We start from the raw sequence: 22,089 nt of genomic DNA on the forward strand, positions 1-22,089 counted from the left end.
CCTTCAGCATAACACTTTGTAGCACCTGTCCCCCCGCTGCCCCTGCATTCTAGTCACATTCATTATTTTATCACAAACATCTATCATCTCTGTCTCCTAATAGCTCAGTATAACAACCTGTTCTCAAAACCATAGTATTTAGTTTCTTAGGCTATTTATTGGATTTCATTTTTTAAAATTTTATTAAAGAAATCATTTTGCTTGGCTGTTATTTGGGAAAAGTTCTATCTGAAAGAGATCAGATGAAAATATGCTATTCTGTTTTCCCTTATCTGATTCCCTGGCATGGTGCATTTTTTTCGTAATATGCTTAAATTGACTGTGCAGGTTTTCACAGTGTCATCTTTATAACCCAAATTAGAGTTAACACTTCCTGTTTTATTTTCTTAGAAAGAAAATTCTCTTAAACATTTTCACTGGGAATTAAATTCAGGGAGTGGGGAGATGGGGTTTATCAAGACTTGTATGGAGGTGTTCTCTCAGAGCCTCCCTCTTGCTTTACTTACAAGTGCCGCTTTGGGTTGTAGCCCTATTTATCTTCTTCTCAAAGTCAATTTGCATTTTGGTGGTGGGGAAAAGGGCAGAATTGCTTAAACATAAGCTAATTAAGGCCTTTTGGTTGAGAGCATAATAAACTTTTTCTAATTTAAGTGAACTGTGTTCTAACCCAAATACACATGCTGTGGAAGGGAATTCCTGGAAGACTGCAGATGTGCTGTGGCTTTGACCCCTCCGCCTCTACAGCTGTAATCAGTTGACATACCCATTTCAGGCAACAGTTTTTATGTACTCATCAACCATCTGGTTTTTTGAAATACTGAGGAAGGCCCTTTTCCATTTCAGAAAACAGATAAAAAGGAAAATTCGGGAAGTTTGGAGGCCGTAAATGAGCCCATCCCCCAGCCCATGCCTTTCCCACCCAGCATTATCAGGTCAGGATCCCCGAAACTGGATCCTTCTGAGGTCTACCTGAAGTCTAAGACTTTATATGAAGATAAACGTAAGTAGCTGGGGAATGTTTCAGGAGAGCATGCAACAAAATCAATTAGAATTTTTTTAAAAAACTCGGACTTTTCCATCTTTCAAAACCACGTTGGAGTTATTCCTTCATTCCCATTTTAATATGACTCTGGGCTTCTTCCATTTACACTCAACATTCATTCATTTATTTTCTTCAAAACCATGTATTAAGTGCCTGCCATCTACCTGACATCATAGTAGGTAATGGGATTACAGGGGTAATAGGTTACATAGGCCCTGCACCCAAAAAGATGATTAAACCGAAATGGAAGCCAAATAGCTAATCAAGTAAGTGTGCAAGTAAGTACAAATAAGCCCCTGACAGGTGCAATAATAGAAGAGTGAACTGGTTGACTTGGGATCTAAAGTAGGAAATGGTCAATTTTACCACTGTGGGTAGGAGAAAGTGCCAGATACTGCTTCGTCTGGGAAGTTAAGCTTTAACCAGGTCTTCAAAAACAGAGAGGTGTTTATGAGACAGATAAAAAGGAAAGAAAGAAAGGAGTAACGTATACACATTGACCTTGCATGGCCTGAGTTCTGCAAGTGGTTGGGTTTAGCCGGGAGTGGTTGGCAAGGGAAACCAGAGGGGCGGGCAGGAGTAGCTTGTGGAGGGCTTTATGCTGATCTGAGGGAGCTGCAGACAGTGATATACACGATGGAGAGCCACAGAGTGCTCTTAACTATGGGCATGAAATGACTGGACTTGTGTTTTAGAAAGATTTTCCTGGCAGGAGTGTGGAGGATGGTGAATCAGAGGGGTGTGCAATCTGAGTAGGAAACAAAGAGTGGATCCCTTAGAGGAGTCCAGCTGAGAGATGATGAGAAGAGACTGTGCATAAGGCAGAAGTTCATTTTCATACTAATTTTCTTGCTAATGATAGATGTTTTCCAAAGTCAAATTATAGATTTACATAGGCTTAATTTTTTTAATTTATTTAATTCTAGAAATAGATCTAAATTTACCTTGGAAAAATGGACATTATATATAATTGACTTCATACTTATTTAACCAGTTGCAGATCTTTATCTTTATGTATGTGTATGTGTATATATATATATATTTATATGTATATATGTTTATATATATTTATTTTCTGGTTTTCCTTAGCACCAAACACCAAAGATTTGGATGTTTTTCTTCGGAAACAGGAGTCAGGGTTTGGCTTCAGAGTGCTGGGAGGAGATGGACCTGACCAGTCTGTAAGTTTAAATATTTTGGAATTTGGCTGTTCCTGTTTAAACTTCTATGGGGAGATTTGGTAGAATATGGTAGTTTTGTTTTCTGTTCTTTTTTTTTTTTTTTTAAGATTTTTTTCTCTAACAGTTTCATTAATATGAAGAACTGCCTTTCTGTTAGTGTCATAATACCTGAGGCTAAAACTAGGTAAAAACTGAATATGGCAGCTGTAAACTGGAGAGTAACACATGTTTATGTTTGCAAAGCATTTAAATCTAGAATTTTATTTATACAGGATTCTCATTTACAGTTAGTTTAGAGAACAAATATAATGGGTTTATTTTTGTTTTGCCCTTAGTTTGAATGACAAAGAGTAATGTGCTTTTTAGAATTTAAGAACATATTTAAAGTTTTTTGCATAATGTCAAGAAAGACTACATTATTATCATGCTTGGAAGTTAGCTGAATAACAATATTCTCTTAAAATGACATGCTTCTATTTCTGACAAGAACATTTGATCTACTTAGTTATATTGGTTATGGTTAAAATGATCATCAGAGACAAATAAAGCTTAAGGCAGGTTGCCCTATACAGGGCAAATATGAAATACCTTGATTGTTTCTTTTTCTTTCTTTTCATTATCAAAGTATAATTGACATTAGTGTCACGTGCACAACATAATGATTTGATGTTTGTATACACTGCAAAATGATCATCATGATAAGTTTAGTTACCATCCATCACCATAAAAAGTTACAAATTTTTTTCTTGTGATAAGAAGTTTTAAGATTTACTCCCTTAGCAACTTTCAAATATGCACTATAGTTTTATTACCACAGTCCCCATTACATCACCATGACTCACTTATAACTGGCAGTTTGTACCTCTTGATCCCCTTCAACCACTTCAGTTACCCCCCAGGCCCCTTCCCATTCACCATTCTGTTCTCTGTATCTATGAGTTTTGTTGTGTTTATTCGTTTATTTTCTTTTTTAGATTTCACATATAAGTGAGATTATGTAGCATTTGTCTTTGTCTGACTTGTTTCACTTAGCATAATGCCCTCAAGGTCCATCCATGTTGTCACAATTGGCAAAATTTCATTCTTTCTTATGGCTGAGTAGTAATCCATTCCTAACTGCTATGGCTAGGAATTCCAAATACTATGTTGAATAAAAGCGGCTAGAGTGAGCCTCCTTGCCTTCTTCCTGATCTTAGAGGGAAAGCTTTTAGCTTTTTACCGTTGAGTATGACGTTAGCTGTGGGCTTGTCATATATATATGGCCTTTGTTATATTAAGGCATGTTCCCTCTACTCACTTTGTTGAGAATCATTATAAATGGATGCTGAATTTTGTCAAATGTTTTTTCTGCATCTATTGAGATTATCATATGATTTTTATCCTTCATTTTGTTAATTTGGTGTATCCCACTGATTGATTTGTGGATATTGAACCATTCTTGCATCCTTGGAATAAATCCCGCTTGATCATGGTGTATGGTCCTTTAAATGTATTTTTAAATTCGATTTGCTAATGTTTTGTTGAGAATTTTTGCATCTTTGTTCATCAGGGATATTGCGCTATAACAAAGTAGGAAGCAATAAACTACATCTTAAAAAACTACATCAACCATTAGAAATAATCAAGGGAAACATGACTGGTCTGAGGGAGGTATGATCCAGCATGGCATGGTAGGATACTGAACTCACCTCCTCCCATGAAGAGACTGTCTTTTCTCTGTTATATATTCTTGTCTCTTTTCTGTAGATTGACTGACTGGAAGTGTTTGGATTTGTTTCTGGGCTTTTTTGTTTGTTTGTTTGTGTTTTTTGTGGGTTTGTTTTTTATTGAAGTATAGTCGATTTACAAAGTTATGTTAATTTCTGGTGTACGGCATAGTGATTCATTTATACATATATATATTCATTTTCATATTCTTTTCATTACAGGCCATTACAAGGTATTGAATATAGTTTCCTGTGCTGTATAGTAGGGCCTTGTTTTTCATCTATTTTGTATATAGTAGTTAGTGTCTTCAAATCCCGAACTCCCAGTATATCCCTCCTCACTCCCTTTCCCCTGGTAACCGCAAGTTTGTTTTCTATGTCTGTGAATCTGTTTTGTAAATAAGTTCATTTGTGTCCTTTTTTTTTTTTTATTCCACATATAAGTGATATCATATGGTATTCTTCTTTCTCTTTCTGGCTTACTTCACTTAGAATGACAATCTCCAAGTCCATTGATGTTGCTGCAAATGGCATTATTTTATTCTTTTTTTAGGCTGAGTAGTGTTCCATTGTATGTATATGTATATGTGTATGTATATATACATATATGTATGTGTGGACAACTTCTTTATCCAGTCATCTGTCAGTGGACATTTAGGTTGCTTCCGTGTCTTGGCTATTGTAAATAGTGCTGCTATGAACATTGGGGTGCATGTATTTTTTCAAATTAGAGTTCCCTCCAGATATATGCCCAGGAGTGGTGTTACTAGATCATATGGTAAGTCTATTTTCAGTTTTTTAAGGAATCCTCAAAATTTCCATAATGGCTGCACCAAACTACAATCCCACCAGCATTGTAGGAGGCTTCCCTTTTTTCCACACCCTTTCCAGCATTTAGCATTTGTAGACTTTTTATCGATGGCCATTCTGACTGGTGTGAGGTGATACCTCATGCCAGTTTTGATTTGCATTTCTCTGGTAACTAACGATACTGAGAATTTTTTTCATGTGCCCATTGGCCATTTGTATCTCTTTACTAGGGAAATATTTGTTTGGATTTTCTGCCTATCTTTTTGGGTGTTTTGCTTTTTTGTTATTGAGTTGTGTAAGCTGTTTGTATATTCTGAAAATTAAGCCCTTGTCAGTCACATTATTTGCAAATATTTTTTCCCATTCCATAGGTTGTCTTTTTGTTTTGCTTATGGTTTCCTTTGCTGTGCAAAAGCTTTTAAGTTTAATTAGCTCCCATTTGTTTATTTGTGCTTTTATTTCTATTGCCTTGGTAGACTGCCCTAGGAGAACATTGCTAAGATTTATGTCAGAAAATGTTTTGCTTATGTTTTCTTCTAGGAGGTTATGATGTCTTATGTTTAAGTCTTTAAGCCATTTTGAGTTTATTTTTGTGCATGGTGTGAGTGAGTGTTCTAACTTCATTTATTTACATGCAGCTGTCCAGCATTCCCAACACCACTCATTGAAGAGACTGTCTTTTCTCCATTGTATATTCTTGCTTCTTTTGTCGAAAATTAATTGACCATAGATGTGTGGGTTTATTTCTAGGCTGTCTGTTCTGTTCCATTGATCCATATGTCTGTTTTTGTGCCAATATCAAACTGTTTTGATTACTGTAGCTCTATAGTATTGTCTGAAGTTTGGGAGAGTTATTCTTCCAGCTTCATTCTTTTTGTTCAGTATTGCTTTGGCAATACTGGGTCTTTTGTGATTTTATATAAATTTTAGGACTGTTTCTGGGCTTTCTGTTCTGTTCCATTGATCTATGTGTCTGTTTTTGTTCCATTACCATACTGTTTTGATTACTGGAGCATGAAGTCAGGGAGCATGATTCTTTTAGCTCCATTCTTCTTTCTCAAGATTGTTTTGGCTATTCAGGGTCTTTTGTGTTTCCATACAAATTTTAAAATTTTTTGTTCTAGTTCTGTGAAAAATGTCCTTGGTATTTTGATAAGAATTGCATTGAATCTATAGACTATCCTGGGTAGTATGTTCATTTTAACAACATTAGTTCTTCTAATCCAAGAAGATGGTATATCTTTCCATCTGTTTGTATCATCTTCAATTTCTTTCATCAGAGACTTCTAGTTTTCACAGTACAGGTCTTTTTGCCTCCTTTGGTAGGTTTATTCCTAAGTGTTCTATTCTTTTTAATATGGTGGTAAAAGGGATTGTTTCCTTAATTTCTCATTTTGATATTTTGTTGTTAGTGTATAGAAATGTAACAGATTTCTGTATATTAATTTTGTATACTGCGATTTTACTGAATTCATTGGTGAGCTCTAGTGGTTTTCTAGTGGTGTCTTTAGGATTTTCTATGTATAGTATCATGTCATCTGCAAACAGTGACAGTCTTATGTCTTCCTTTCCAATTTGGATTCCTTTTATTTCTTTTTCTTGTCTGACTGCTGTGGCTAGGACTTCCAACACTATGTTGAATAAAAGTGGCATGAGTGGGCATCCTTGTCTTTTTCCTGATATTAGAAGAAATGCTTTCATTTTTATCATCTCTTAAATGTCAAGTTTTAGCAGCTCTGAAACTAGCCCAAACGTTTAGGATTACCTAACTGTAGGATTCTAATTGCTGGCAAACAGAATGAAGTAGATCTTTTCACCTAGAGGCAAGTGACTCTTAGGTCACTCTGTTCCCTTAAAATATTTACTGCTTTATAATTTAGGAATAAGAAATATTTCTCTCTTGTTAAACATGTACTGATAGCCTTATGTGATCAGAGTATTATAAGAAGTATCCCAGTTGCTGTAACAGCATACAGATCTTTCCTAATGACGTTCAGTGGACCTTACATTTAGTTGCTACTCTACAGAATTTTATTTTCTGAGTTTAATGTTTCTGTTTTACAGTAGTGATGGAGGTGATAGAGGTACTTTTTAAGTTATTGAACCACTTTGTATTTTCTGTCCTTTTTGTACCCAGCCCAGAAGATCCAGAAGAGATTACATGATGTGGTTATTTGAAGTACTATTTGGAGAATGGTCAATTTCTAAGATTTCACCTTTCTAGAATGTAACTGTTCTCATGCTGAATTGCAAAAATCTGTTGATTTGCACAATACTGAGTCAGGAAGTCCTTAACTTAGTGGTTAAAGATCTTTATAGATCTTTGTACAGACCAGCCTACACTTTATATCTTATCAGATATACATTGGGGCCATCATTCCTCTGGGTGCAGCTGAGAAAGATGGTCGGCTGCGTGCAGCTGATGAGCTGATGTGCATTGATGGAATTCCGGTTAAAGGGAAATCACACAAACAAGTCCTAGATCTAATGACGACTGCTGCTCGAAATGGCCACGTGTTATTAACGGTCAGAAGAAAGATCTTCTATGGTGGTATGTGAACCTGTTCCTGCTCTGAGAAGTTAAAATAGAAATGAAGACACTTAGTCCACTTTCTTTTTTTGAAAGTGGTGGAGGGGAGGTTTATTATGTTTAATAGTGTATGAGGTAACCCATTTAGTATGATCCAGGGCCTTCCTGTGGAAGACCATGTAAGGGCAAAGGGATTCAGAAATAGTACTATTACTCTCAAAAAAGAGAAATAAATTTGGGGCCTCTGTATTAAGATTATATGAATTTATTGATGAATTTTGCCAATGTGGTGTTATAGATCAGAGTATCAGGTTAAGTCTGTTTTCTTAAAAACAGATACACAGTTATTTAGTCATACCAAGATATCCCATTAGCAGAATATCAAAAGATTTTGGTTCTGATGAAATCCTAAATATTCAGAGGGCAGAATGTTTCTACTTGAGGAGTTTTCAGTTTTAGTATAATATGATTTAACATTTATTGAGTGCTTACTGTGTCCCAGATATATGGATTTTTTTTACTTACTCTTTACAACACTATGATGTAAACACTGTCACTTTTCTCGTTACAGAAATGTTGAGAAACACGTAGCTGATAAGTAGTAGGACAGGGATTAAAACAAGTAGTTTAATCACAGACCCTGGGTCTAAACCATTACACTAGGATGTGAAAATCTCATATTTTTCTCTTCAGTAGCTTTGTGAATATTAAGTAGAAATTTTTAAAAGTGAATTCTTGCCACTTAAAAAATTTTAAAAGACAGCCTTGTGGCACCACAAGAATGTAAGCCTCATGAAGGCTGGAATTTTTGTCCATTTAATTATGTGCTGTATCCCCAGTACTTAGAAGAATGCCTGCCTGGCACAGAATGGACATGAAAAATAAATGTTTGTAGACTTGGTTAATATTTGTATTATGCCTAAAAATGAGGCTCTGTGTTTTTGATTGCAACATCCAAAGTAAAGGCCCACCTCTTTCTGTAAATATCAGGCATTCCGAGACGCATACAGATTTAGTGCAGTGTTGCCTCTGTTTGGTTGTGCTGGAATCAGAACATAACTGCATAGAGTAAAAAAATGTGGTTTATGTATGTTACACAACTAGAGTTGGCTCTCTCCTGGAAAGCATCATGAAGTCTGTAGTTTGTTATATTGAAAGCATTTTAGCTAATTCATTCTAACCATGCATTATATCAAAAAGAACCTTTATTTTTTGTTAATGATTGGATATCGGTGACACTTTGTTGAGGTTCAAAAACAGATTCTCAGTATCACATAGATTTTGAGCCAAAGAAACCTTGTAAATGCATAGTCACCAGTGGCAGTATATTGTGGTTGTTGTTAAGGATGGTTTATATCAAATTATGGCACCAAATTTGATGCCTTTTTTTTTAATCAATAGGGACTAATTTGTGTCATTCTTTCTCAAATTCTGATGTTATCCTTGAATGGGAGAAAAAGTTATAGGTTAACTGCTCATTTACTGGAGATTCCATGTGACCTAATGGATGCCTAGGAGAGTTAGCTTTTCACGTGGACGGCTTGTTGTATACCCGAGAACTGCTAATGGTTAACCCATCTGGTATCATTGATCAGGCAACTGCGGTTGTAAAACTCATTGTAAAAGATAAATTCTGCATCGATGGCAGACTGGTCTCAACCCATAATGGGCAGCATCTCTGTCCCGATGCAGTGACCTCCCAGACATCATAAATGTCAGTCACTGCACTAAATTATATTTAAAGTTGACTTTATAAGGAAGTTTACTGTGTTCTTTCTCATTATCAACTTTTTGAAAACTTACTGGCCAAGGTTAAAACCCTGCTGGATTGAAAACAATTTCAAGAATTTTTTTTAACTATCAAATTTCACAGAAGCTTTGAAAAACTTCCTTTAAAGTGAGATAACATTTTATATTTTTCCAATTATGCACTTAGAGAGTATTTAAGAAGTCAGATGGCCTGCTGCTGCCTACATCTGCACTCAGATTATATCCAGAGCTCACTTGGGTAGGGCACTGCTTTTCTTTTCTTTATGTTATTAGAATCTAAACTTGCTTGTCAAAGGCTTAGCACAAAAACGCGTTAGTTATCAAAAATTATGATGTTCCCGAAATATCAAAATTGATCATGTTTATTATAGAGAAACAACCTGAGGATGACAGCTCTCAAGCCTTCCTTTCAGCCCAGAATGGATCTCCCCGCCTGAACCGAGCAGAGGTCCCAGCCAGGCCTGCTCCCCAGGAAGCGTACGATGTTGTCTTGCAACGAAAAGAAAATGAAGGATTTGGCTTTGTCATTCTCACTTCCAAAAACAAGCCACCTCCAGGAGGTAAGGGCTGCTATGTCCCATTGTCCCTCTTTACAGTTGTAGTTTTCTGAGTCGCCCACTGGGGTTTATGAAACTAATAGGAATCATGTGTAAATTGCCTTAGAGACTTACCTTTTATTAAAATGCTGCGTATTCTCTTTACCTTTCAAAATTAGATAATCTGAATCAAGCCTTCCAGGCTTCGGTTTATCTATCATCTCAGATTTTGTGAAATAAGTCTCAGTAGCTCAGTTTGCATCAGGATTATACTGCAGCAGTATATCACGGATGCGACCTTACTGATTTACTGAAAGAAAAACAGTGCTGAATTTTTTTTAAATTTGGGGGGCATAGGTTTTTTTTTTTTTAATTAGGAGAAATCATGTATGCAGAAATGAATTAAATGCTAGAAGCAGCTGAGAAAAAACAAAACAGATTAGCAGAAAAATCTTGACCCAAATATGTCTTAAATGGTCCTTTCATGTCATTTAATAAAAATTGCTATCTTCTAGCTATAAAGCAACCTTCTCGAATGATGAGGCATTCTTACTTTACATGCTTCATTAAAAGGTAAAAATTTTGTCAGACCCTTTAAAAATTAATCTAAATACCCTGAACCTAGTTTGACAGAATATTGTCATCTGAGAAGGGTGAATATATATATTAATTCCCTCAACAAAGGAGGAATTACCTCTAATATATTCAGGGCTGTTATGATTCAGCAAACTAAGTATTTGTTGTGTCTTTATGTTTCTAAGAAAAAAATTATCTTTAAATATAATTATAAAATCCAAGTGAACATACAATGAGAGCCAGCAAGTTGATATTGGTGTATGATGTTTGTCTGGTGTCTTTATTTTTCCAAGCCAAATGATTCAAATCTTTGACCACATGAAAATGTGCTCTTGCCTTTGCCAGTGAGTTTGGTTATATCTTGGGTAGTGAGATCCTTTTAGCCTAGTCAGTCACTAAAACATTAGTGAAAAAAGGAAACACTTTCAGGAAGGTGTTGTGAGCCAAACCAATTTACAAAAGAAATCTTGCTAAAATTAATGCCAGTGTGTAAAGGAAGAAGATTCTGTGACATGGATGAGTTATTACTATAGTATCAGGTCACTGCTCACTGATACTAGTTTCCATTTTCCAAAAGCAGTTGCTATGGTAACGCTTGGAACTGGAACTGTCACTGATGCTGTGAGGATGATTATGTGGCCTGTGTCAGAAAAATGAAAGGAAGCAGCTTTTAGGTGGATTTTATGTTGTATCATTGGAAATCAGTATTTCAAAAACAAATAACCATTTTAGATAATCATATTCTCATTCTAATGTCATGCAATAATCCCAGGCATTTAGAGTAACAGAAACAGTGAAAGATTATTACTCCGTGTGATACATGCTAACCACTTTTTGTGTTGAAGATACCCCTTCCCTAGCACCACAAAGACTAGGGGAGAGTCTAGTGTTCACGGTAAAACTAAGAGATATAGAGGAATTCAGCAAAGTAACTTGTGTCACATAAATATACTTAACATATTTTTATATTTGTTCTATTTAAACTTTGTCTTACTAAATTTTAATACATTATATATTAAATATATTTTTGTGTGTATTATATTTGTTTATATACAAAATTTAAAAATATTTATATACTTGTTTAAATTTTTTCTTACTCTTTTGATGGTTTTGCAGACCATAGATGCTAAATCTCTGTATAAGATAGCGTCATTAAGTGCTGGGCTTTGTAATCAGACAGACTTGGATTCTAGACCTGCTTATGTCTTTTAATAGCTGTCTGATCTTGGGCAGATTACTTACCCTCCAAGAGCTATGGTTTCCCCCGGGAAATGAGGATGATGATAACACTTCTTGTCTCATATGTATGTGAGGATGAAAGGAGATAACGCACGTGAAGCCCTTTGCCTGGACCTGCAGTGAATGTTAGCTGCTGTGGCTTGTTGTGGCTTCTCCTACCATTGTCAACATAATTATTTATAAAACTGTCACTGCCTCTTGACCTTTTTTTTTAAAGAAACTTTTAAAAGTTTATCGATATTTGAGTAATGAGATGGGAAAGAAAGCCCAATTAAAATGTAAGATTGAGGCAGCAGCTAATGTGTGGCAGGAAATGAGTATTTGCAGCTCATTAATTATCAGCCTGAATGGTAAATTAGGCTTAGGTTGTCAGTGAATTTTATACAAAGTACTTGAGATTTTCAGTCATGGTGAAAAACCAGAATTCATAATTTCACTGAAATGCTAGTTAATAATCTCACAAAATTCTGAGCCCTGAAAGCATTCTTCTTGGAACTCCATTTATCTCATATAGCTCAAAGATTTCCGGGGTAAGCTTGAATGAGGAACTTTTGCTCGGAGACTGAGCAGTTGCTGCAGACTGCATACCAGCAAAAGTTGGGTTTAGAAAAGAGTTAACGCAGGTAACAAGTCGAGAAACCTGTCTGTCAGAATAGATCATTCTTTGTGGACCTTGTCTTGGTGTAGGGTGGTATTCTGCACAGTATAGGTGGGTCTTTTTTTCAGTCTGATGAAATGTATTTTCTGCTGACATTTGTCACAAGAAGAGTTCCCAGTAGCATCTCTACTACCAGTTATAAAACCCTGAGATCCTCTACCACTGACTTTTTCAAAGATCAGGGATCCAGGTTCCGCATCATTTGCCCTGGACGCAGTTTGTGTCAGTGCCAAGTGAACGGAGTACTTAGAAAAGACCTCTGTTGAAGAGGAAAAAGGACTTGACTAGTTCTTGCTTTGCCAATACTTCAGAGGTTTTAGTGTTTCTCTTATCATGTACTTTTCAGTTCTGGTTGCAGAGGATTTCTTTGAGAAAGGGACATTGCCATTTACTGTCCTTTCTTTTCCTGAAAAGAAATATTTAAGAGCACTAAAGAGATCTCAGCAGCTGGACAAGTCAGACGGTGAGACAGATTTAGGCCACAGATGAATGGAGACAGATAAAGCCAACTTAGCTGTATGGCAAATGCCTATAGAATTTGTATATAGGACTTCAGACTTTTACTTAGCCGAGTGTAGTCTGAGCAGTTACCTTGAAAAGTCTATTCAGAGAATGTTCGGAAGTTTGCTATTTTTAACTCTTTTGGTGGTGCTGTTATAAATACGAAGTCAGTAACAGTCCAACCACTTTGACCTTCCCTCACCTCGACAACTCACCCTTCTGGAAGTTCTGTACCAAGATCTGCCAATCCCCTTTGACCATATTGCTCACGTGATGAGAAAGGAACCACTGGGACTTCAGCGGTTAATTCTGTTTGATGCTTTCCCAAGTCCGAACAAACCCCTTTCAGTGTGCTGAGGAGCTAAATGATCTTCTTCTCAGGGGATCTGGAATGAACACTGTGTACAAGTAAATCTCTTCTAAGAAGGAGAATAACTAAGATACTGATTCAGAAGGTCACCACAGGGCCACTGTGTGATTCATCATGCGTTTCTGATGTGCCACCTGTGGTACTGTCAGGAAACCAGCCCATCCTGCCTGGAGCTTGTCTAATCCTGTGTTTATCAGGAAAAAGGTATAATAAATACTCGATATAATTCAGAGCTAAAAGGCACTTGCTTCCAACTTTGACTTCCTCTTTTTTCAGATAAAATTTCCCACTGTATAACCCTAGAAGAGCCAAGGGATGGCACTCACTGTCCGTGGGGACATAAATCATCGCCAAGAATAACTTCCAGTCCAAATGAAGGTCTATTAAAATGTCCCTGACATACACCTAGATATAATTCAGAAATACTAGTGAGGAGCCCATTTTATTATGGAAATTAAACATAATCATAGTGCCATTTAAAGATATTAATTTTCCCTATTCGTAACAATCCATATTCAACAGGAGCCCAAGTGCCTGATAAATTTACTGACCTGGGCAAAGAAATTCTCAGATAACGTAGAAGGAACATTTCTTTCTTAATACAAATGCCCCTTATTAAGTGGTGAAAGGTATTTTGACAAGGTTTCCTGATGTCTGAGAACTCATTTTAAGCCGTAATAACAGTGAAGTGTCTTAATAGTTAGTCTCAGAAGGCCTTTAGCATTGTGCTAGGGATACAGTAGACCTGCATGGGTGGCATTGCAAGCGTCTGAGACTCAGCCTTGTGCGTTCAGGGTAGGATTTTATCCATAAGCCAAATAATCTTAATGTTAAACATTTAATATTCTAATTCTACTCAGCTTTTCTAATTTTAAAAAGCTCTAAAGGCATAAACAAAAGGAATTAACTTTGCCACAGAAGTAAGTATGATGCATTTTAATGATCCGTCATTTCACTATAACTGGGTTTCTGACCAATCTGAGTCCAAAACTTGATTTCAGACTGCATTTATTTACAAGATTCCTTGTGGGAGTAAACGCCCCTTCAATAGAGCCAAAGATGGTCTCAATGGAGCAATTTCTAAAATAGCCAGAAACATGATGCAGCCTAAACAGCCAAAGACAAACAGAAAATGTCGTAAGTGTCACAGATGTCAGTAGCATTTAAACTGCATTATTAGAATGACAATAAAAATTGGAAAAAAGGTTTATGGTAAGTGGAAAATAGCAAAGAGGTTTTATATGCTATGATTGCAGTGATGTAAGGAGCATCTATGCATATCAACAAAGAGTGGAGGACAATATGAAAATAGTTGCATTTGGATAGGATGATCACACGTGGTGCTTTTTTGATACATGTTTAAAGAATTTTCTTTGCTATTATGTTGAGTTTTTGATGATAAAGATGATGATGAATTCAACTCTAACAGATATGTTAAATAATTTAAAAACCTAGGTATTTTTTCCCCCCCAGTTATTCCTCATAAAATTGGCCGGGTCATAGAAGGAAGTCCAGCTGATCGCTGTGGAAAGCTGAAAGTTGGAGATCATATCTCGGCTGTGAATGGACAGTCCATTGTTGAATTGTCCCATGACAACATTGTTCAGCTGATCAAAGATGCCGGTGTCACTGTCACACTAACAGTCATTCCTGAAGAAGGTAAGGAACCAGTAAACCTGCTTTCCCCACTCTGATCTGAGGGACACGGAGCCTGCAGAAGGCAGCGGCTTCCTCCAGCATCGCCAAAATCACTGCAATGAGAGAACCATTTATTCACCCTGGACTCTCACTTTTTTGCCTTTTCCATTTAATGAATTTAAAAGACAGATTATTATAAAGTTGTCAGAGGCTCAAGAAGAATCATCTAGCTGGTGAGTGGTGGCCGTTTATTTATGCGCCAGAGAAGTGAGCATCCAGAGTGAAAGAGATTGGTAATACTTTTCAGATCTTATTTTCTTAAAATAATGTCTTAAGTCTCTGCTTGAGTAAGAGAAAATCCTCAGAAGAGTTCAAAGAAAGGGACTGTTGGTATCAGGCCTTTCATGGCAGGCCCACGCCACAGTGTGCCTCGCTGTGCGGGGCAGGGCTTCGTTCTCGGCAGCTGCTTTGTAAACGGGGAAAGGGAGTATGTAGGAATGGCCAGTAAATAGGGCATAAAACTCGCCTAGTATCTTGCCTAGCTTTAAAACTGCCTTTGATCATTAAGAATTTCTAATTAGGAACCATCCTGAATAGGACCAGTTCATGTCCTTTGTTTATGAATTACAAGGTAACCATTACGTAATGCTCAGCTCATGTTCTCTGATTTTGCAAAATTACCGAGAAGCCAAACGCAGCAGACTTAGGAAGGCTCAGTCTTCCGTGTTGCAATTCCTTGTACTGTATAACGTGTATTCATGGCCCCCTGCCCCCGTGATCCTCTAATCTAGTCAGTTTTTTGGTCTTTTAGTTCTTGATTCTTCCCTTTCCTCTTCCTACTGCTCCGCTCACATACATTTATCTAAGGTGTTACATCAATCTGCCTTCTGCCTGAGAGTCTGTCGGGGCTGTTTCTTCATGGACATGAGATCACCCAACTGCTCTGTGAGGCCCCTTCTTGTTCTAAGACCCCGTGACATCCCTGCCTCTGCTCTTTTCCCTTCTCTGCCCAGACTCTGCTGATCCTTTTAAAATCCTCCTCAGCGGAAGCTCCAGTGCTTCCACACTCTCTGAGCAGAAAGTGTTTTATGATTTTGCTCCCAACCTGCCTTTGAAATTTACCTCCCAGTGTTCTTTCCAAACCCTGTCTTGAGCTCAGCTTCATTGGCCTCTGTACACATGGGCTTCCTCCCCCTAAATCCCATTACCCTCCTTATCTCTGCAATTCGTTGAGCATTATTCTTCCTTCACTGTCTCCCTATTACAAGGGTCTGCTCTTTGAAGACAGAGAAAATATTACCAGTTGACTGTGATACTCGGTAGGCACTCAGTAAATGCTTTCTGAATGAAGGGATGAGTAAATGGATGAATGAACCAATGAACAAAGTAAAAGTCAGGAGGTCTGTGCCAATACCTAGCAGAGGCAGTATAAACCCGATAGAAGTAAGGCTTTTGACCGACGGAGTTCACTGACACCTGTTAGCTAGCTGCCTGACCTTAAACAAGCCACTTAACATTTCTGACCTTCAGTTTTTTATCTACAGAATGGGAACAGTAATATCTAGTTCAGGATCACTGTCAGGATTAAAGCTGGAAATGTACATAATCTGCATACATACCCCAGGTGCTCATCTAATGAGAGTTGTCATTATTTTACCACATCTTTGCTCGGCTGCCTCCCTCATTCAGGTCTCTGCCTCAGTCTCACTGCCCGGGGAGGTGATGATCTTTAGGAAGCAAGTCCCATGCAGCAGGTACTGTCCTAAGTACTTCACATCTGCGGCCTCCTCTCGTACTCACGCTAACCCTAGGTAGGCATGCTAGTCTCCCATTCTCTGCATGTGCACTTGCCCATGGTCATAAAAGTGGTGACAGAACAAGTGTTTGAATCAGGCAGTCTGGCTCCAGAGTCTGTGCTCCTAACTGCTGTGCCTTCCCTAACCAACCACAGTATCGAAAAGAAAGTAACGCTACCCACCACCCGCCCCAGCCTTCGTCCAGTCCCTTACGCAGCTTTACTTTTCTTTTTATTTTTCTTCATTGCACTTAGCTCTACCCAAGATTATTGAACTATGAGTTTGTTTATTGTCATCTCCTCCGCTAGAATGTAGTCTTAAGATTCATGACGTTAGAGAGTTTGTCATGTTCAGTGCTAAATCCCAAGGGCCTAAAACAATGTTAACCACGTAGTAAATGCTCAATAAAATTTTTTGAATGAAGGTTCATTGTTACTTCATGTGATTTTGCTCAGATTTCGTTACCTCAGTTTCTTTACCATGATCTCTATAGCCTGCTTTTTAGCCTTAAACTTGTTCTGTGACCCACAAAAAAGCAGGCCTCACTCAGTGCCATAGGAAATAACACTTCAGGGTTGTTCTGAGAATGATGTACGTAGTGCACTTGTGTCACCATGCTTGGCACCGATTAGTTGTCTGACCTTGAACAAGCCACTCAACATTTCTAACCTTCAGTTTGAGAGCTAACAGTTCTACCCTAGTGATAGAAGCTGCTGGAAGCAGTGGAACTAGCAATAGTATAGATCAGTGCTTCTCAAACCATCTGTAAGCATCAGTGTTTTTTCCCTAGTCCATCACAGACCAGCATTTTTGTGAAATAGAACAAAAAATTAAGTGAAAAAAACAAAGAAAATTATTCTGTTAAATCATCATAAAATTTTCTAAATTCTTACTCTCAGTATAAGTACGCATCTTACTGCTGACTGACCAACAGACCGCACGCTGAGGAGCCTTGAGACAAAGAAAGAAGTGGTCTTTCTACTGCTGAATTGTATTCGTATATTTTTTTCCCCAAAATTACCCTTTATTGTTGATGGTGTTTTCTGTGAAATCTTGTCCAAAGTTGCTCATTTTTCCTGGAATAAAAAATTAAGTTTGACACATTCTGGCCCAAATACTTCTAGACCTGTCTTGTTGACAGTCTCAAGATTTCCTACATAATGCCAGGCAGTGTTTAGGAAAAGTGGAAGGATGAAAGGAAACTCCCTAGCAGACCCATGCTTTAAAGTGTATTTCATATGTAGGTGCAGCCTCTTAAAATACAATTGCATTTGACATGTAAAATCACATTTCAGTGATTGCACCTTATTATACGCTAAGTTTTATTAAGCTGTGGGAACATTCCGAATCTCTTAGTGTTTTCAGGTAAGAAATGGACAGATTTTGGAAGAAATTTCTGTCCATAAAATCCCATTCATGGAGTTTTTAAGTCTTCCAGGGTTTTCATTGTATTCGTATAAAATCTATCAACTACACCAAAGAAGCAAGCGATTATTTATAGCTCTACAGCTGTTTTCAGAAATCACACATTCAGATCGATTCCCCAGAGCTGCGTTCCTTCCCGTGTGATACTGCTTCCCGACTCTCCACAAGCCACTCACTATTAACACATAGCAGACGGTTACCTGGAAAAAGAAAACTTGTTCCCTTCCTCTTCCTTTCCCCCTTTTGCTAGAAACTATTTAATATTTGTGCTTATTTTGCCAAGGAAATGGTTAACCAAGTTCCCAAGGCAAGTGTCATGTGTGGTACAAAACTCTCAAACATATTCGTGACTCGGGACCCTGGCTGGTGGCATCCTGGCAGCACCGCCACCTCTTCCACCGTGCTGTCTTGTTCTCAATTTCTAGAGCATAAACTGATTAAGTCTGCTTCTTCTTGCTTATTGTAAAGAAATCTTTAAACTGTATTATTTTGTGGAATCAATTTCTAATGTTGCATCAGGTCTTGTTCATTTCATTTTTAAGAGTGAACCCAAGTTCTCAAAGGCTGCGAAGGGCTGTGTTAGTGATGGCAACACTGCCAGAACCATTCTTTTGTTTTGTTTTGCTGTCCATTTATTTATCTGTTTATTCTCATTTGTCTCCATTTTCCACTCTCATTTCTCTTACTACTGCCCCTGGCAGTTACGCCAGTGTGTTTTATGTGCCTCTTTTTATTTATGTCTTTTAAAATACATACTTGTGTGTGTGTTGGCATTTATTTTTGAGTTATATAAATGGTGTTATTGTGTTACAGGTTTTATGCTGCTTTTTCTCTCAGAACCGTATTGCTTTTTTTTTTTTGAATGTCATTTTATTGTCCCAAGATCCAGTCCAGGATCTTACATGGCATTTAGTTGCTGTATCTTTTTTCTTTTTAATTGAGACATAATTCAAGTACTCTAAAATTCATCATTTTAAAGTATACAATTCAGTGGTAATGAGTATCTTCACAAGGTTGTGCAACCGTCACCACCAATTCCAGAACATTTTCAAGAAACCACTACTCTACTTTCTGTCTCTATGGTTTGCTAGATATTTCATGGTATATAAATGATATTATATAATATATGGCCTTTTGTGTCTGGCTTCTTTTACTTGGCAGAATGTTTTCAAAGTTCATCCATGTTGTAGCTTGTCCTTTTTATGACTAATGAATAATATCCCATTATGTGTGTATATACATTTTGCTTATCTATTCATTCATCATTTGATAGACACCTTGGTGATTTCTTTCTTTTTTTTTTACTATGTGAATAATGCTGCTATGAACAGTGGTGTACAGGTTTTTGTACAGATGTATGTTTTCATTTTTCTTAGCTATATACCCAGGATTGGAATTGTGGGATCGTATGGTAACTCATGTTTAACTTTTTGAGGAACTGCTAGACAGTTTTCCACGGCAGCAGCATTATTTTACATTCCCACCAGTAATATATGAGGCTTCTAATTTCTCCACATCCTCACCATTTATTTTCTGTTGTGGGTTTTCGTTTTGTTTTGTTTTGTAATTTTAGCCATTCTAGTGAGTGTGAAATGGTATATCACTGTGGTTTTGATTTCTATTTCCCTGATGACTAATGATGTTGCTGTTGGCCATTTGCATCTCTTCTTTGGAAAAATGTTTATTCAAAACCTTTGCTTGCTTTTGAATTGGGCTGTCTTTTTTATTGTTGAATTATAAGACTTCTTTGTACATTCTGCTGTTAGATCCTTATCAGGTATGTGTTTTGCAAGTCTCCTCTCCCATCTTGCAAGTTGTCTCTTCATTTTCTTGATGCTGTCCTCTGATGCACAGAAGGTTACTGTCGTTGATGTCTAATTCATCCCTCTTTGGTTGCTTGTGCTTTTCGTACCATAGCATCATGTGCCCTCAGGATTTATCCATGTTGCTGGGTGAACATAATCGATGGCTTTTAACTGCTAGATGGTTTTCCACACTGTATATTTTCCAAATATTGCCTGTCCCCTCCCCCACAGACAGCCACACTACCTCCAACTCCACATTATCACCAGCTACCTGATATACCCTCATGTATGTACCTTCTAAAACAGTGTGAGAATTCATTGGAGGGAAACTGCTTGTTCAGATAAATTGCTTAATTTAACCAAATACTGTCAGATTGTCCTCCATAATTGCTGCAACCATCTACGCTCCCACCAACAGAACACTGACGTGTCCTTATCTTTATATCCCCGCCATTACTTGGCATCATCCAGCTTTCGAATTGGCTAGTCTGCAGTATGGAAAGCGTTGTCTCATTGGGACTTAACTTACGTTTCTCTGTTTACCCATAAATTTGAGCATCTATTTAGGTGCTTATTTGGGGGTTTTCTTTTCTTCTTGTGAATTGCCTCTTCATATCCTTTACTCATTTTTCTTGAGGGATTGCTGTCTTTTTCTTGTTGATATTTAGAGATTCCTTGTGAATTACATAGGCAGTCATCAATTTAGCTTTTAAAAAAGTACAAATATCTTTTCATGTCATCGGTATGTTAACTTTGACTAAGGTGCCCTTTATTATACAGAGATTCTTAATTCAGATGTCACCAAAGTAGTCAGTTTTTACCTGTGGCTTGTACTTTTCAAGTTTTACTTAAGTTATCCTTTGCTACCCCATGTCATGGAGATTTTCCCTTACATTATCATCTGTTAGATTAAAGACCTGAATGCAAAATTAGAAAACTATCTGGACCCTACCTTTATATATAGTTTTAGGAGGGATCTAGTTTTATTTTTTATTCTTAAGTGAGTCAATTTTTCTAGGACCAGCTATTGGACAGTCCTTCTTTTCTCACTGATTTGTGGAGCCATCTATTCTGTATATTAACTTCCCCTTTAAACATGAATCTCCAAGCTCTCAATTTTATTCTATTGGTTTATCTGTTCTTATCTATATATATATATATATATATATAGTGTATATATAATTTTAATATGTATAAATAGAATTTCTAATAGTGTGTGTATACATATGTATATTCATACACACTTTTTAAAAACTCAGTGACTGTGTTATATCCTAATATCTGTCAGTTAAGGCCAGTCTTTCTCTAAGCGCCCCGCAAGTCAACTAGATATTCGTGAAACTTTTCCATACAAAATTTTAGAGCAACTTGTTAAGCTCCTCTAAAAAATCTAAGTGCAATTTTTATTGGAAACATTGAAAATATATTAACTTTGGGAAAATGTGCACCTTTAAATATTTAAAGTCATCCTACCTAAGAGCATAGGATATCTCCAGTTATTTGGATCATCTTTTCAAAAGAGTCTTAGAAAGTTCTTCCACAAGGTTCTTATTTATTCTTAGTACAGATGATTCCCAATGTATTACAATGTTTGTGGCTATAGTTTAACTATGGGATTTTGTGTTTTTCCTCTGATAATGCACTTCCTCTTAAATAGTTACATAAAGAAACTCCAGCAAAAGTTTAATTCTCATTGGTGGAAAGATACACTTAACCCAATGCTTTACTAGAACATAGCCCTGTTTGACATCATGCAATAAATATATAACTTTGAGAAGTAAAACAGCTTTTAACACAATTGGAGAAGCCATGTTGCGTGGGTGGAAGGACTAAAAAGGAAAAGAATACCAATGATAGAAAGTTTCTTTATCCTCTAGTTTTCTTATCCTCTAGAAGAGGATAACATAAAACCGTGTAACTGGAAGAGTAAGCACCAATCTGTGGTGCTTCTGCCCGGCAGTGGCATCTCTCATCCTTAGGGGAACGGAGCAGAAGCCTTGAAACTGATCAGCTTATTTATACGTTCCTCTCCGAAGTTATAGACCCATTGCTTTAGCCAAGCTAGTGAAGCACAGAAAATTATCCAAATTAGACTAATACAAAGGTATAAGTACCTCCCAGTCATCTTGTTGATAAACTTAATTTTTCCCACCAGTTTCCATTCCCTTAATAGTACCATGAATTTACAATGACAGAAGAGAATTCAGCTCTATCATGGTGGGCACTTAGAAATTGGCATACTCATAAGCAAAGATGGAAGGACTTGTGGAATTTCTGGTAGGTACAGGGATATAAATGAGGCGTGGCTCCTGCCATCAAGGAGTTTACAATCTAGCAGTAGAGACAGGTATTCACCCAGCTCTGAGACAGTGTGGTAAGTCCTATGAAAACAGTGTGCTTAAGGAGCCAGGTAAGATTTCACAGAGGAGCTGAAGTTGGAAGCCGGGAGTGCCAGGTGACAAGTGTGAATAGCATCTTATGAGCAATAGAAGTAACCATGGGTTTC

The 22,089-nt window shown here is 37.2% G+C and overlaps 1 protein-coding gene across 4 annotated transcripts in view; it reads left to right on the forward strand.

Annotated features, from left to right (window-relative positions):
• The window catches only part of MAGI3 (membrane associated guanylate kinase, WW and PDZ domain containing 3), a 217,128-nt gene that overhangs the window by 182,319 nt on the left and 12,720 nt on the right, over window positions 1-22,089 (forward strand). For all 4 annotated transcript variants that reach the window (XM_031457846.2, XM_031457845.2, XM_010976229.3 and 1 more), the window contains exons 12-16: window positions 844-1,000; window positions 2,132-2,223; window positions 7,098-7,290; window positions 9,411-9,599; window positions 14,393-14,578. In XM_031457846.2, the coding sequence (XP_031313706.1) occupies window positions 844-1,000; window positions 2,132-2,223; window positions 7,098-7,290; window positions 9,411-9,599; window positions 14,393-14,578 (817 nt within the window). The remainder of the gene's footprint in view (window positions 1-843; window positions 1,001-2,131; window positions 2,224-7,097; window positions 7,291-9,410; window positions 9,600-14,392; window positions 14,579-22,089) is intronic.

Source organism: Camelus dromedarius, chromosome 9 (assembly GCF_036321535.1).
Source record: "Camelus dromedarius isolate mCamDro1 chromosome 9, mCamDro1.pat, whole genome shotgun sequence".
Lineage (NCBI taxonomy): Eukaryota > Metazoa > Chordata > Mammalia > Artiodactyla > Camelidae > Camelus > Camelus dromedarius.